This window comes from Mustela putorius, unplaced genomic scaffold (genome assembly GCF_011764305.1).
Source record: "Mustela putorius furo isolate JIRA1106 unplaced genomic scaffold, ASM1176430v1.1 tig00537227_pilon_pilon_pilon, whole genome shotgun sequence".
In the NCBI taxonomy this organism is placed as follows: Eukaryota; Metazoa; Chordata; class Mammalia; order Carnivora; family Mustelidae; genus Mustela; species Mustela putorius.
In genome coordinates this window covers 320410-337359 of record NW_025422368.1, presented here as the reverse complement: position 1 = coordinate 337359, position 16950 = coordinate 320410, and the positions used below count along the sequence as shown (strand labels likewise).

The following is a 16950-nucleotide window of genomic DNA, read 5'->3' as shown; positions in this document are numbered from 1 at the left end:
AAAAGGTATTTAAAAATATTTCGAAGGAAATAAGGTCAGTCTCATAGTTACAGAGTGAAAAGACTATCTCACAGAAGAGGAATGCATGAGAAAGTGATTGAAATTTAAGTGGAAATATATATATTCATATATATATATATATATATATTTGTACATATATCTACATATGTATATATGTATTTTACAATATTTCTCAAATATCCTCAGTATTTTGCTGGCAATAGAAATATAAGCAATGATACAGAACTCTAGTGAAACTATGTGGATATTCATAGACTTTTGCAGGGCCCTGATTCCTATTTACTTGTTCTTGAGTATGTCTTTAATTTATGACAACATTTTAATTTTTTTTATTTACTTGAGAAAAATACAATCTTCTTTGCCCTGTCCATGAAGGCTCGCTTGACTTGCTGGTTTCTTAGGCTGTAAATAAAGGGGTTCAGCATGGGGGCTACTGAGGTGTTTAGCACAGCAACACCCTTGCTCAGAGACACTCTGTCTTTTGCTGCTGGATTAATGTACATGAAAATGCAGCTGCCATAGGAGATGGAGATGACAATCATGTGGGATGAACAGGTGGAAAAGGCCTTTGTCCTCTGACTAGCGGAAGGAATCCTCAAAATTGTTCTAATGATATATATATAGGACAGAATTATTAATGCCAAAGTGAACAGTAGAGTAAACACAGCACAGGAAAAACCCACTGTCTCTAGGAATTTTGTGTCTGAACAAGAAAGGTGTAGTAAGGGGAAATAATCACAGGTAAAATGATCTATAACGTTGGACTTACAGTAATCAAGCTGTATGAACAGCATGAGTGATGGGAATATGATTAAGAATGAAGCCAACCAAGAGGCAAAGACAAGGAGTATGCAGACTCTGGGATTCATGATGGTCATGTAATGCAGAGGCTTGCAGATGGCAATGTAACGGTCATAGGACATGGCAGCCAGAAGGTAAAATTCAGTGACTCCCAACAGAATGAAAAAAAACAACTGAGCCATACAGTCATTAAAAGAAATGGTTTTATCTCCTGTAATCAGGGTGCCCAGGAACTTGGGTATGCTGACAGTTGTGAATGAAACCTCTAGCAAGGAGAAATTTCTGAGGAAGAAATACATGGGAGTCTGGAGGTGGGAATCCAGCAGGGTAAGTGTGATAATGGTCAGGTTCCCAGTGATGCTGAGCATGTAGGTGATGAACAGAAAGACAAAGATCACCCCCTGAAGCTGTGGATCATCTGACAATCCCAGGAGGATGAACTCTGTTATTTCTGTGTGGTTTTTCATTTCTTTTCTTCTTTTGTGTAGACTAGAGGAGAAAACACAAACAGCAGGATTAGAGAAAGGGGATTACATATAGGAAGCTGCTGGGGTTGGTCTGTGGAAGTAAACTAATTTAATTTAGTTTAATTTAAATTAATTTAATTAATTTAATGTAAGAGAACTTTAAGAAAACTTAATAAAAGTAGGTGACATTTTTTTTTTAAGATTTTATTTATTTATTTGACAGAGAGATTACAAGTAGGCAGAGAGGCAGGCAGAGAGAGAGAGGAGGAAGCAGGCTCCCTGCTGAGCAGAGAGCCCGATGCGGGACTCGATCCCAGGACCCTGAGATCATGACCTGAGCCGAAGGCAGCGGCTTAACCCACTGAGCCACCCAAGCGCCCCGAGTAGGTGACATGTTTAAAGTAAATTTTTAGCTGTGCCACACTCTGTGTTTTACATAGAATGTTTCTTCATGAAACCTTCATTTCACTGATTGGGAACTGATTCTAAAAAGATTTTTAAAAATCTTATCTGCAATACATGCCCTACATGAGAAGAACAGGAATTTTAACCCAGGTTTTTCTGAATATTTGATAACTGGAATAGAAATGCTTCCTGTTGACTCTTCAGAGTAATTCCCTGATGGATTCCCTTCCCATTGAGAAAATCTTTGTCCTCTTCCAACCACAAATTGTCTCATTTACTCATTTCTGTCACATGAATTAGGTGAATTATTACTTAGTATTATTAGTATTAGTATTAGCATTATTACTTAGAAGTATAACATAGAAAAGACGGTATGTTTATAGGGAGGTCACTCAACTGGGGATGTGACCAAAATTTGAAAGTCAATGAAGTTCAATTTTTAACATTGTGACAAAATTCCAAAGTTTTTACTCTGGTTCACATTCTTCTTTTCCAACCTCCTGTACCTTATCTGAAGCCACAGTTAATGAATTCTTTGACATGATGTCCTCGGACTATAGACAGAAGGCATGGTAGAAATTTAGCAGGTCGATTTACACATTCATGGGCTAAAGAAGCAATGTATTTATATCTAAAATTATTTTATAGAACATTTTTTCTTTCAGAGTTTCTTCTATCTAAGTGTTGTTGGTATTATTCTTTATATATGAATTCTGCTTTCTATCCCATATTATAATTTTATATATTTCCTTTTATCTACATTTATAGAAGCTTTATTAGGTCAACACCTTGGAGTACAGGATAAGACAGCCCATGAACTCCCTTTATATTCTTTTCCTGAATAATAATAACTTAAATAATACAATGCATTTTAAAGTGAAGTTAAATTTTTCTCAGTAAATCAAACCAGTCCATTATCATATCCCTCAATCTGTGTATTCTCACTAAATAGTAAAGTGTTCAATTCAGAGTCATGAAGGAAGTTTTGCAATAGGATATTTAGTTTAAGATGTAGACTTATTGATTACTGGTATATAATACATCATAATACTGTGAAGTTTCTTGATCTCTTTTTCCCCAACATGTCTGAGTTCTCTTTTCACTCACTTCACACTGTTTAGCAAAGAAGTGTTGCTGTTGATTAACGCAAATTCCAAATTCCAACGAAGATGGATAGTGCCAATGCTATGGCGAAAGCATGTGAAAATCACAGGAAATGAACATTTCTTTTGCTATTTCTCAGGACTAGAGGAAGCAGGCTGAAGGGCTTTTAAACAGACATCACAGTGACATATTTTGTAAACAAACTTATGGCAATTCAAATGTATGATCGATATTTCAATCATAGCAGTCATTGTTCTCAATGAATAATCCTCAATAATTAACACTGTGTGTACACTCTTTGATCTGTAAGTTATTTCTGTGATGTTTTTGGTAGAGTCATGAAAAATATATCCAAGACTCTAAAAGATTATTTCAAGCTTTCCTTCCTAACTACTTATCCATGTTTCTTTTACCCAGTCATATGTAACTTATGTTCACAAGATTTGTGGTCCCATTTGCTCCTTTCTTTTCTTTTTTTAATTTTTTTAAAGATTTCATTTATTTATTTGTAAGAAAAGTAGGCAGAGAGGCAGGCAGAGACAGAGAGAGAAGGAAGCAAGCTCCCCACTGAGCAGAGAGCCAGATGCGGGGCCCGATGCGGGGCCCGATGCGGGGCTCGATGCGGGGCTCAATCCCAGGACCCTGGCATCATGACCTGAGCTGAAGGCAGAGGCTTTAACCCACTGAGCCACCCAGGGGCCCCTGCTCCTTTCTTTTCAATGAATTCTACTCTGTCATGGATATCTATCTAATTGTTGAATCAAGTGTGTCATTCATTGAAAGTGAAAATTAACATATTGTATAAACAAGCTACTTGCTATTTTCACCCACAAATTAACACACAATTTTCTAATTCTCTTTCTCTCTCACGTGACACTCCTTTTCTTGGTGTTAGATTTAGATGTGAGGCTAATTTGTCAAATAAGAGAACAAAATATTGGTTTAATGTGGTATCTTGAGTAATAATTTGGTTTTATAACAACCACTAACTTTTTTTTTCTGGAATGATTCACTCCATTCCTGACCATGTTTGCTTACAGCTAATGTCATGCAAGAACTTTATGGTGAATATAAAAAATCTCATGAAGGACCAATTTAGTTTCTTTTTTTTTTTTCAGATTATTACTTTAGTAATGTCTCAGAATATTCCTCAAATTGGATCAGAATCTTTTTTCCCTCAGTACCCTGAAAAAAATTACCTGTTTTTTTTTCCTAATAGAAAGGGAGAATTTGGATCCCAAATCAGATCAAAGCATCAACCAGTATGAATAGGAATAATGAAGGGAAAGCAGTAATCATAAATTACTCTCAAAATCTGTAGGTTTTCATAAAGATATTCTACATATATCCTGATTATCTCAATTTGTTAACTAGGTATCTATATTTGGGTATAATTTTTAATGTAAAGAAGGAAAGGAATTCTTCAAAAACATAAAGCATCAGACCTTAATATTTATTTATAAGGAATGATACTATTGGGGCACTTGTGGGCTTTGCCTTCAAAGAGAAATGGATTGAAAATGCAACTCATAGTATTGTGACTTTGGACAAGTTACTTAATCTCTCTGAATTTTACTTTTTCCTTCATTTAAAAAATAGGAATAATAATTCATGGAATAGTCATGAGGACAAATTTAAGAAAAAGTAAAATTAAATCATACAAAATCTGTATAAAATGTACTCCCAAACAGTGGTTAATATTATCTTTATTCTCCCCAAAATAAAGTCAATGAACATATTTGAGGAATATAGCCCCACGTTAAACACCAAAACCATTTTTGAGACAGTGAAAGACTGTATGCACTTATCTCATTTACTCAGTGTGAGTTATCTATGTTAATTTGAAGACACTGACAATGAAAGAGATTAAGTATAATAAGCAAGATCAGACATCAGATGTTAGTTGATAGTAGAATTGGAATTCCTAAGTCTTTCTGCTTGAAACCAGCACATTTACTACTTATTAAACATGTATTCAATGAGGAAGATCAAATTGAGAGACAATAATTGTATGAAAAGTAATAGAGGAATAAAATATTATGACAAACAGGAAATGTAACATACTCATTTTTCATAATCCTTGATAAATACAGCTGACATAAGAAACCCAAATTATTCTATGTATTCCAAAATAAAGTTAAGGTAAACATTAATGAATCAGTGCTAAGAAAAAGAAATTTTCTGTTGACTACAACTTTACAATCTTACCTCTATTTGTCACACAAAAGACATCATCAGCTGGATGAAATGTTAAAAAAAAAAAAGCAAAATGACAACTATTTCAGTTTTAGGTTAAGAGATTCAGTATTTTAAAAACCAGTATTTCTCAATACATTGGAGCTACTTTATTTCTGTAACTAATATTCTTTTACACACTTTTCCCTATAGCTATGGGAGCTAAAATAGTGAAGAGAAGTTAGATTTGGAGTTACTTTGGACCTTTTGGAAGAAGATTTCATGTGGATTTTCTCTTGCCTAATGCACATTTTTTTTTACCATATATACTCATGTCTCAGAGCAAATACTCCAGTGAATCAAATGTGCCAACAAGGGCCTAGAGGAAAATACACTAAGGATTGTACAAATGTTATCAACAGTTGCACCAATATTGGAACCAGAAACTTTTGGGATAATGCCCAAAGAGATAGAAAGTGCATAAGAAATCAGCTAGAAGCACATGGAATATTTTGCATATAATCTAAATGAGAAAATAACTAAATGTGCACAGCATTTTGGGGAACATTTCCTGAATTTCCTGAATCAGGATTTCTCTCAAGAATAGAATCTCCCATTCTTCTTTTGCTGAGTAAAATACTGGGACAACTTAATCTTATATGAAAACATTACATTTTTATCATACTAAAACATCTCCATAAAAGTGGCACTCCAAGCTAGTAGGTATCAAATAAAGTATACAAAAACGCTGAATATAGAATGATAACAAGAATGCAAGGAATGATCCCAGTCTTTTATTACTGGTTGAGACCTGATTTGTGACCCAAGATGTGATCTATTCTGGAGAATGTTCACTAGAGAAGAATGCATATTCTGTTGTTTTGGGATGGAATGTTCTGAATATATCTACAATGTCCATCCAGTGCGTCATTTAAGGCCTTTATTTCCTTGTTGATATTTTGCTTGGATGATCTGTCCATTTCAGTGAGGGTTTTTTTTTTTTTTTTTTTTTTTGGGTTTTTTATTTATTTATTTATTTATTTTTTAATTTTTTTTTTTAATTTTTTATTTTTTATAAACATATATTTTTATCCCCAGGGGTACAGGTCTGTGAATCACCAGGTTTACACACTTCACAGCACTCACCAAATCACATACCCTCCCCAATGTCTATAATCCCACCCCCTTCTCCCAAACCCCCTCCCCCCGGCAACCCTCAGTTTGTTTTGTGAGATTAAGAGTGAGGGGGGTTTTAAGTGCCCTTCTATTATTGTATTATTATTGTTGTGTTTCTTTGGTTTTGTAATTAATTGGTTTATTTAGTTTGCTGTTCCCATGTTAGGGGCATAGATATTTAAAATTGTTAGATCCTTTTGTTGGACAGACCCTTTGAGTATGATATAGTGTCCTTCCTCAACTCCTATTGTTGTTTTTAGCTTAAAATCTAATTTATCTGATAAACGGATTGCCACCTCAGCTTTCTTTTGATGTCCATTAGCATGGTAAATTGTTTTCCACCACCTCACTTAAAATCTGGAGGTGTCTTTGGGTCTAAAATGAATTTCTTGTAGACAGCACACTGATGGGTTTTGTGTTTTATCCATTCTAATACCCTGTGTCTTTTGATTGGGGTATTTAGGTCATTTACATTCAGGTTAACGATTGAAAGAAATGAATTTAGACATGCTATGCCATTGTATTGTCTATAAGGTGAGTGTTACTGTATACTGTCTCTGTTCCTTTCTGGTCTACTACTTTTAGGCTCTCTTTTTGCTTAGAGGACCCTTTCACTATTTCCTGTGGACTGGCTTGGTGTTAGCAAATAAATAGAACAAATTGTGATGTATATGTAAGACAAAATCACCAAAGCCAAAGTAAATAGCAAAGTACCCCAACCAAGCAAAAGTCAGTTACTACAAAGTGTCATGTATCTGAATGAGTCCATTGCAAAAAGGAAAGATAGTCACATGCAAAGTGTTCAATGACATTGGAAACACAGTAATCCAGCTGAGTAAACCAGTATAAGTGGTGGGAAAATGATCAGAAACTTGCCCAGCAATGCACATAGCATAAACAGGTTACAGAGTTTCCTGTTCTTGATGGTTGTATAATGAAGGGGCTTGCAAATGGCAATAATAGTGATCAAAGGACATGGCAATTAGAATTTGAAATTCAGTTGCCCCTATGAAAATAAAGAATAGTTGGGCAACACAACTGTTATTGGAAATGATATTATCCCTGGTGATAATTAACCCCAGAAATCGAGGAATACATGTAATTGAAAATGAAATTTCTAAGAAAGACAAGTTCTAGCTAAGAAATACAGAGGCCTCTGTAGAGGAGAGCTCACCCAAGTTAGGGTGATGACTGTTAGGTTTCCATTGACACTTTACATGTTTGGGATAAATAGGCAGAGTAAAATCAGAATCAGAAATCAAGATCATCACACACAAAACAGACAATCATATCAAAAAATGGGCAGAAGATATGGACAGACACTTCTCCAATAAAGACATACAAATGGCTATCAGACACATGAAAAAATGTTCATCATCACTAGCTATCAGGGAGATTCGAATTAAAACCACATTGAGATATCACCTTACATCAGTTAGAATGGCCAAAATTAGCAAGACAGGAAACAACATGTGTTGGAGAGGATGTGGAGAAAGGGGAACCCTTTCACTGTTGGTGGGAATGCAAGTTGGTGCAACCTCTTTGGAGAACAGTGTGGAGATTCCTCAAGAAATTAAAAAGAGAACTTCCCTATGACCCTGCCATTGCACTCCTGGGTATTTACCTCAAAGATACAGAGGTAGTAAAAAAGAAGGGTCATCTGTACCCCAATGTTTATAGTAGCAATGGCCACAGTCACCAAACTGTGGAAAGAACCAAGATGCCCTGCAACGGACAAATGGATAAGGAAGATGTGGTCCATATACACTATGGAGTATTATGCCTCCATCAGAAAGGACAAATACCCAACTTTTGTAGCAACATGGATGGGACTGGAAGAGATGATGCTGAGTGAAATAAGTCAAGCAGAGAGAGTCAATTATCATATGGTTTCACTTATTTGTGGAGCATAACAAAAAGCATGGAGGACATGGGCAGTTAGAAAGGGGTTGGGGTAAATTGGAGGGGGAGGTGAATCATGAGACACTATGGACTCTGAAAAACAATCTGAGGGTTTGAAGTGGTGGGGGGTTGGGAGGTCTGGGTACCAGGTGGTGGGTATTATAGAGGGCACAGATTGCATGGAGCACTGGTTGTGGTGAAAAAATAATGGTACTGTTATGCTGAAAATAAATAAATGAAAAAAAAAATCAGGATCATCAGAAAGGCTCAGCAGGACAAACTCTGATCATTGTGGGGTAGTTTATTTCTTTCTCTTCCATTTTTATTTCTATCAAAGATATGACACTACACTGATGAATCTGGAGGACATTACCCTAAGTGAAACAAGTGGAAGGACAAAAAAATGCATGATTCCACTTTTATGAGGTGTTAAAATCAGTCTATCTCATGGAAATGGAGTTGAATGGCAACTATCTTAGGATGGGGCAGGGTCAGCAATGGGGAGTTGCTATTAGCTGGTATAAAGTTCAGTTCTGTAAGAAGGATAAGTTTTCAAGATGTTGAAGATAAATACTATTGAAGAACATTGTTCACTGTACTACATTTTGCCTGCAGTTAACAATACTATATTGTGCCTTTAAAAATACAAGTGGGTAAATCTCAAGTTAAGTGTTCTCACCACTTTATAAATATAATTTGTACTTATTCACAACCATAGCAGTTAATAAAGACAATGTTATAATAATAGCTACTATTTATTGATAGCTAATTATGCTGTGTGCTTGAAAGGTTCATTCTCATCCCTATGGTACATTATATATGCCAGATATCTGACACCTGATTTACCTCTGGGAAAATATATATTGAGAGGACATAGAAACCCTAACTTTGTCAACTATTTGCCTTCTTTCATATACAAAATATACTTCAGATAGAATGAAATTGAGAAACCATTCATAATTGTCTATTACATTTTGAATACCCTTCAATTTTCTATTACTTATTTTATTTTTTTCTCTATAATTCCTGTGCTGTATTTCTCAGTTGAATATGTTACATAGAAATCATTAGGAATGGTATGGCATGAGTTAGGATTATAGTATATTTTCTATTACTAAATAATCATTTATATTATTTAGAATACTTTATTGTATTCATAATTTTCTTTCATTTTCTCTCTCACACACATAGAGAAACACGCATCCATCTTTCCAAAATACTTTAGGCACTTAATACCTTAAGTAGAGTGAGTGGAGGAGTATTTTAACAGGTGAAATTCTAACTTTATATGAAAGTTATGATCTGTTATGATCTGTTATGAAGATTTTATTTTATATAAAACTTAAATGATTTTGCTTTTTAGGCATCAAATAATTTAGACACATGCCCAGTTTCAGCCTAGTCCAAAACTAGAAGGGAGCTATACATATATATTTCAGCATTATCAGAAAGCAAAACTTACACCATGGAATTAGAGAAATCCAACTTATTCTACATATCTAAGATGGTATTTCTTCACTATTTTCTACAGTATGTGTATGTGTTTGTATGTATACATGTATGTATGTCTGCATCTACTTGTATATCTACCTATATCTAGTGAGTCATAATGGATTTTGGAAATAAGGAGATGTATTTAGCAGCATATCTACAAAAGTATATATGTTAAGTATCTATTCTTTTTTTGACAATAGATAAATTATGTGAAAACACCCTATTTAGCGAGCAATGTTCTGTGGTTTTTAAATGAAAGCTTTCACATTTTTCAAAAAATCATATGGCATTTGAAGAATTGTTTTTCCTAGAGAAACTGCAAGATTGTGAAAGGATTTCTGGCAAAGATCACTGAAAATCACAAAATTATATTTTCTATATAGAGTAAGGAAAATATCACATCAATAATTACAGTGCCTCCTCCATTCTGTGTGATAATCATTTTCCTAAACAAAATGCAAAGTAAATTACATTTACAAATTAAAAGAATTAATAATCAAGACGTTGAAACTAATCAAAGTTTCAGAAGAATGGGAACCAGAAAAACTTATGAAGTTATTTCATCTGAATGGGAAATATATTAAATGTGCTTATAAACTCTTAGAAAGAAAGAATGAATAAGGATAGCAGGAAGACCACTGCCATTTAAAGGTGGCTCAAATTTCATGTTTGTATATTTTAAATTGCCCTGCAATGTGTCTAATTTGTAAAACCATAACATTTCATTTGCTTGAGAAAAATGCAATCTTCCTTGCCCTGTCCATGAAGGCTCCCTTGAGTTGCTGGTTCCTTAGGCTGTAAATAAAGGGGTTCAGCATGGGGGCTACTGAGGTGTTTAGCACAATAACACCCTTGCTCAGAGACACTATGTCTTTTGCTGCTGGATTAATGTACATGAAAATGCAGCTGCCATAGGAAATGAAGATGGCAATCATGGGGATGAACAGGTGGAAAAGGCCTTTGTCCTCTGACTAGCAGAAGGAATCCTCAAAATTGTTCTAATGATATATATGTAGGACAGAATTATTATTACCAGGGTGAACATTAAAGTAAACAGAGACCAGGAAAACCCCATTATCTCTAGGAATTTTGTGTCTGAACAAAAAAGTTGCAGCAGGGGGTAAAAATCACAGGCAAAATGGTCAATAATATTAGACCTACAGTAATTAAGGTTTAAGAGCAACATGAGTGCAGGGAATACAATTAAGAATGAAATCAGCCACGAAGAGAAGACAAGGAGTATGCAGACTCTGGGATTCATGATGGTCATGTAATGCAGAGGTTTGCAGATGGCAATATAATGGTCATAGGACATGGCAGCCAGCAGGTAAAATTCAGTGACTCCCAACAGAATGAAAAAAAAAAAAAAGAACTGAGCAATGCAATCATTAAAGGAAATGGTTTTATCTCCTGTAATCAGAGTGCTTAGGAACTTGGGTATGCTAACAGTGGTGAATGAAACCTCTAATAAGGAGAAGTTTTTGAGGAAGAAATACGTGGGTGTCTGGAGGTGGGCATCCAGCAGGATAAGGGTGATAATGGTCAGGTTCCCAGTGATGCTGAGCATGTAGGTGATGAACAGAAAGACGAAGATCACTCCCTGAAGCTGCGGGTCATCTGACAATCCCAGGAGGATGAACTCTGTTAGTTCCGTGTGGTTTCTCCTTCTCCAGTTGCTTATTTGTTGTTCTCCTGCCAGACCTCTAGGAGAAAACACAAGGAAGAAACTCGAAGAGAGGATTAGCAGAGGTTCAAGTTTGGAGACAGAATTTGGCAAAAACAAAAACAAAAACAAACAAACAAAAAAACCCTATGTGCTTTCATCTACAAGGGAGATTTTATGAATCTTTGACTGATTCTTCCCAACCCACAAACGTCTTGCTGAAATCTCCTATGAACTCTTCCACTATGCTGTGCATGTCTGAAAGTTTAGGAAGAGTCTGACCTTCAAAGCTTTTGCAACACAGTCAAGTGCCTGGAAGTTACAGGGGCTTAAATTTATTTTACTTGTCTACTTAATTCACTCATTAATTCTGAGTTTGTTCTTGCATCACAAACACCCATCAGGTGAAGTTCTCTATTGTATGCCCAATTCCTGGCTGCATATTACATAGGTTGTGTCTTTGGTTTATAAGATGTTTTCCCCTTTCTTTTATAAGAAAGGACATGTAAAAGAAGCCCCAAATTTTTGACATATAATAAAAAAAAAACTTCATTAAACATTATTTCAAAATAGGTCTCATTAAATTTCTTTAGAATGCTTTCTTTTAATTAACTTTACTCCTGCTCAGTAACAATGCTCTTCCTTCATCAGGGTTTGCTTTTCCTATGAAGCACTAGTTTCTCATAACACCTGGGAGCCTCAATATGCATTCTCATCAAATAGGCAATATTTGGTTTCATTTGAATTGAATTTCAATTCAATCCCCAAATTGAAATTTCTGCACTAAATTTACTGCCTTTGGAGATATTATTTTAAAAAGGCATATTATTACTCTTCCATAGGTAATAATGTGTCAATGCACTGCATTTTTAACCTTATTTCAAGGTTTTTTTTTTTTTTTTTTTGCATATTCTTTATTTTCTTAACTTTCCTACCGATTTTAACACTTTCTGAAAAAGAATAACTTGACTGAATTACACATTTTGGCTACTGAAGAAACATACGAGGAAATGTATGAAGAGCTGTGAAAGAAGGTATTAATATATATAGAAACGTTTATGTGAGCATTACTGAAAAGGAGTACTTAAAGGCCAATTTTCTAGGATCAGTGAATATAGGCTTAAAACAACTCTACCAAGAGAAGATCTAATATCACAGACCTGGGGGAAGCACACTGTACTATTATGTAAAAATATTAATGAAAATCAATGGACTATATTCATTTACTATATTCATTTAATGAATATCAATGGACTATATTCATTTACTATATTCATTCATTTTTACCAACATTGCCAACATGGATGTTATTCATTCATTCATTCATTCATTTATTCATTAATTAATTCAGCAGGATTTGGGGAGAAAAATACCTCTATGTTTAACAAGGTGCATATGATTTCTCAAGCCTGAAGCCACCCCAAGGATGTACTCATGCAGAGTATGAAGGATATTCTAAGAATTTAGCCCATCTTTTTATTTCTGAACACAGATCCATATTTCCCCTGGAAGAACATGGGTTAGGTTCAACTTAAATTATTTTCCACCCATTTGGTTAAAAATCAAGAACCCTTTCTAAGAACCCCTGAGGCAAATACTTTGAGCTATTCAAACTCAAAGTTAGTAATAATACTTTGTGTTTGTTAAATAAGATGGCCACAAAGTACCTTCAAGTTTCATTCCAACAATATCACTGTTCCATTCTTCATTTAGTCATCAATAATCAAATAAAAAAGGAAAAATACATAAACTCATAACAAGATCATGGTATAAAAATCCTATTAATTTCTTACTTGTGACAATCTAAGGTAAATAGCTATTACAGAAAGTTTATGGGATCTGCAGGTTAGAGGAACATGAGCTAAAAATTCAAATGGGCTGTTTAATGGATTTGTGACTTTAGCTGGTACTTAATTTCCCTAAGCATCTGTTTTCTCGGCTTACCGTGGATGTAAAATTTCAAGGGCATTTTGGGAATTAATTGAAATAATATAAATGAAAGTGCTGTATAAACCATGTGGCATTAAATATGCTTTAAGAAGAGCTGGTTTATTTATCTTCTTTTAGTGGAATTGTTTTCCAAGTTTGAGCAGAATATTCATAGTAACTGTGATTGTACAAGGGCATTATTTATTCAAATGAAATATTAAGGACTTTTACATTCTATCTCACTAACTTTTATGACACCCTGATAGAACTTTATCTTTGTCCCCAAATGAAACACTAGGGTACTGTGGTTTTGTACCTTCGATATATTTGTGTTGTTAACAAGTGTTCAATATATTAGAGACTACCTAAAATTAAAGTCTGTTCTCTTAAAGAAAGTACTACATAACTTATATTCAATTAGAAACACAGCCACAGAGATGATAATTTCTTCCTTTTGTTTGAGAATGAATAAATTATATAATAAAGCAAAATATACTAACATCCCTTTAAATTGTTAAAAATAAATCCAGTTGAAAAATGAAATTCCAACATATCCCATTTAATCTGACTAAAAGTTGAGCTGATAAGTAATGAAGCAATGACACAGTTTGGGAGACTCCATTGCCTTCTATATGTCCGACAGTCTGATTTTCATACAGGTTCACTAACATTCAGAATGGCTAGCACATAAAAAATACTAGCAGTTGGCATTGTTGCAATCCAGGGAAACCAGCATTCCTGAACAAATATCCTCTTAGTGTACCTCTTTGCTTTCTGTTGTTAATGTTTTTGTCCTAAGTTTCCTGTTATTTCTTGAGTATAGAGAGGGAGAGAGGAGCAGATGTATGAAAGAGAAAAAAACACCAGAAAGTATTTTAAAATGTCTGATGTGGTTTCTACACAGACCTTATGTAGCATGAGTTACGTAATGTTTTATCTGTTCTCTCTGCCGATGGCGCAGAAATAATTCAGTGAATCAAAATTGCCAGAACAGGACTACACACAAAACAGTAAGGAATATAAAACATAATACACTTTACAATTGAGATTTGACAAAAAAGCTTGGGGGACAGTGTCCAATGAGACAGAAAAAATAACAATGAACAAACAACCATTCTAAATGTGATCTGTTTCTCTGGAGAAACAAACATACTGACAGAAATTATTTTTCAGACAGAGAATACCAAAAAAGTATCTCGATTCATACTTCAGAGCTCTACCAAAAGTGCCTTTACACCATGACATTTTTTTAAAATGGTAAACTGCCACATTGTACCAAGTCATTCATTGCCTCTATTAACTTTTTAAAAAAATATATTTTATTTATTTGACAGACAGAGATCACAAGTAGGAAGAGAGGCAGGCAGAGAGACAGAAGCAGGCTCCCTGCCAAACAGAGAGCCCTATGTGGGGCCTGATCCCAGGACACTTGGATCATGACCTAAGCCAAAGGCAGAGGCTTAACCCACTGAGCCACCCAGGCATCCCACCTTTATTAACTTTAATCTGCCTTCCAAGAAGAATTTTTGCTACTCTAATACTGCTAGTGCTTTATACTTTTTCCCTTCTCACTCTGTTGCTCACCAGCAATGTCAGTTGAGGAGGTTCTTGTTTTGATTGATTAATGTCCAGTATATATTGGCACCTTCCTTGACTTGATTATGATAATATATTCATCCCCAAATGATATAATGTGAGTGTAAAAAAACAATAAAATTGTGCCTGTCTTTAGTAAAAACTAAGCAATATATGTAGGTCCATAAGAGTTTGGAAAATGTAAAGTAGAACAAGCATAACTTTTTAGTCATTTTATTTTGTTTCATTTTCAAATCAGATTATTATATCAGCTGTTATAGCTCAAGACCTCAATCAAAACCTCAACCTCTCATTTTACATATTTGTGAAAAAGAGATAATCACCCTAATTTGCCATATAGCTTTGAAAACTAAATATGGTATGATTGAGGACATACTTAGTTGAGTATATGGCATAGAATAAATGCTCTCTACAAAAGAGACATTATTATTTGTGAAATTCCTATTAGACTTCCAGGTGGCATGAGTGTAACAGTGACTGCCTGAATACTCACTTATCTCATAGTTTTAAATATAATACAGATAAACAAGGAGAGTATGTAAAATAAGACATAACATATACCTTAAGCATAACTACAAAATAGAAGATATATGACCTTCAAATAATTTATAAGCAGTAAAGTAAACATTCAATCCTATACTTGAAGGGAGGAATTGGACAAACACTGCAGATATTATGTAAAAAATATGGTTGTTGCAGATAATATATTTCATTTTTTATAACTTTAAGAAATAAACTGCAATATCAGTAACAAAGTAATATTTAAGAGTAAGCTGACTAAAATGTTTACTCCTTTAGCTATTACCACATACAATATTTGTATTATTCATAACAATCAGCAAAATTAGGTATGTTTTATAGCCACTGCCTTTCTGTATAGAATTGTAACTCAATAAAGAAATGGAACCTATGGAGGGTTTGAAAGAAAGATATAATGTAGTTGTAGAAAAATTAAAGTGCTTTGCCTTACAAATATCTGTGAGATGGATATTGGAGGATACTATAGAAGTTGAAATTTTATTTGTCCTTTATTGGGACTTCACAATGACATCTATTCATGTTAATATATATTTTCATTTGTGTCTAGAAAGTAGTACTTTATGAAGCAAGTTTCTGAAAGCTTGTTTTACTTGCTGATTCCTCAAGGTATAAATAAAAGGGTTCAACATGGGGGCAATTGAGGTGTTGAGAATAGCTACTCCTTTGGTCAGTGTTGCTCTTTCTTTTGCTGAAGGCTTGACATACATGAATATACAGCTCCCATAAGAGATGGAAATGACAATCAAGTGAGAGGAACACGTGGAGAAAGCCTTTTTCCTCTGACTAGCAGATGGGATTCTCAGGATGGTGCTAAGGATGCACAGGTAGGAGAGAATCACTAATGCCAAAGTGAAGAGCAGAGTGACAAAAGCAAAGTAAAAGCCTATCATCTCCAAAAGCCATGTGTCTGAGCACGAGAGTTGTAAGATGGGGAAATAGTCACAAGAGAAATGATCAATTACATTGGAAGCACAGAAATCTAGCTGGAGGATGAGCATGAGCGGTGGGAAAATGGTAAGAAATCCTCCTAGCCAGGACCCAAAGACAAGCAGGGTGCAAAATTTTTTGCTCATGATGGTGGTGTAATGAAGAGGCTTGCAGATGGCAACATAACGATCAAAAGACATGGCAGTGAGAAGAAAAAATTCAGAAACACCCATGAAGATGAAGAAAAATAGTTGAGCTAAACAATTGTTATAGGAAATGGTCTTGATATTTGTAATGATTGCCCCCAAAAATCTGGGGATAGAGACACTGGTGAATGTGATGTCTAAGAAGGAGAAATTCTGCAGGAAGTAATACATAGGAGTCTTGAGATGACAGTCTATCAAGGTGAGGATGATGATGGTTAGGTTTCCAGTGACACTTAATAAATAAGCCATAAATAAAAAGATGAAGATTACAACCTGAAGCTGTGGGTCATCTGAGATGCCCAAGAGAATGAACTCTGTAATCATTGTATGGTTTCTCATGTTGCCTTTTATTTTCTTTAAGCAAAATCTACTGTTGGGAAACAAGACAAAAAGAAAGAGTATGTGAATAGTAAAGGAATTGAAGGTTTAAAAATTTTTAATGTTCATATTAGTAGCTCCAATGAAATGAAGCAATGGAACTTTTCCTGTGTGCAGTTTTGCAATATCCACTCAGTCTGTTAAAGCATATATATCTTATACATCC

General features: G+C 34.6%; 2 protein-coding genes and 2 pseudogenes across 2 annotated transcripts; all 4 read right to left on the bottom strand.

The window, feature by feature from the left end:
• Positions 1 to 350: 350 nt before the first annotated feature.
• LOC101678780 (olfactory receptor 6C1-like) lies at positions 351 to 1289 on the bottom strand. The gene has a single exon (XM_045073156.1). The coding sequence runs from the start codon at positions 1287 to 1289 to the stop codon at positions 351 to 353; it is 939 nt and encodes a 312-aa protein (XP_044929091.1).
• A 5458-nt stretch (positions 1290 to 6747) lies between these two features.
• Positions 6748 to 9518, bottom strand: LOC123390004 (annotated as a pseudogene).
• Positions 9519 to 10267: 749 nt separating this feature from the next.
• Positions 10268 to 11464, bottom strand: LOC123390003 (annotated as a pseudogene).
• A 4342-nt stretch (positions 11465 to 15806) lies between these two features.
• LOC101679386 (olfactory receptor 6C3-like) lies at positions 15807 to 16745 on the bottom strand. The gene has a single exon (XM_004782568.1). It carries the CDS (start codon positions 16743 to 16745, stop codon positions 15807 to 15809), a length of 939 nt encoding a protein of 312 aa, XP_004782625.1.
• Between the last annotated feature and the right edge of the window lie 205 nt (positions 16746 to 16950).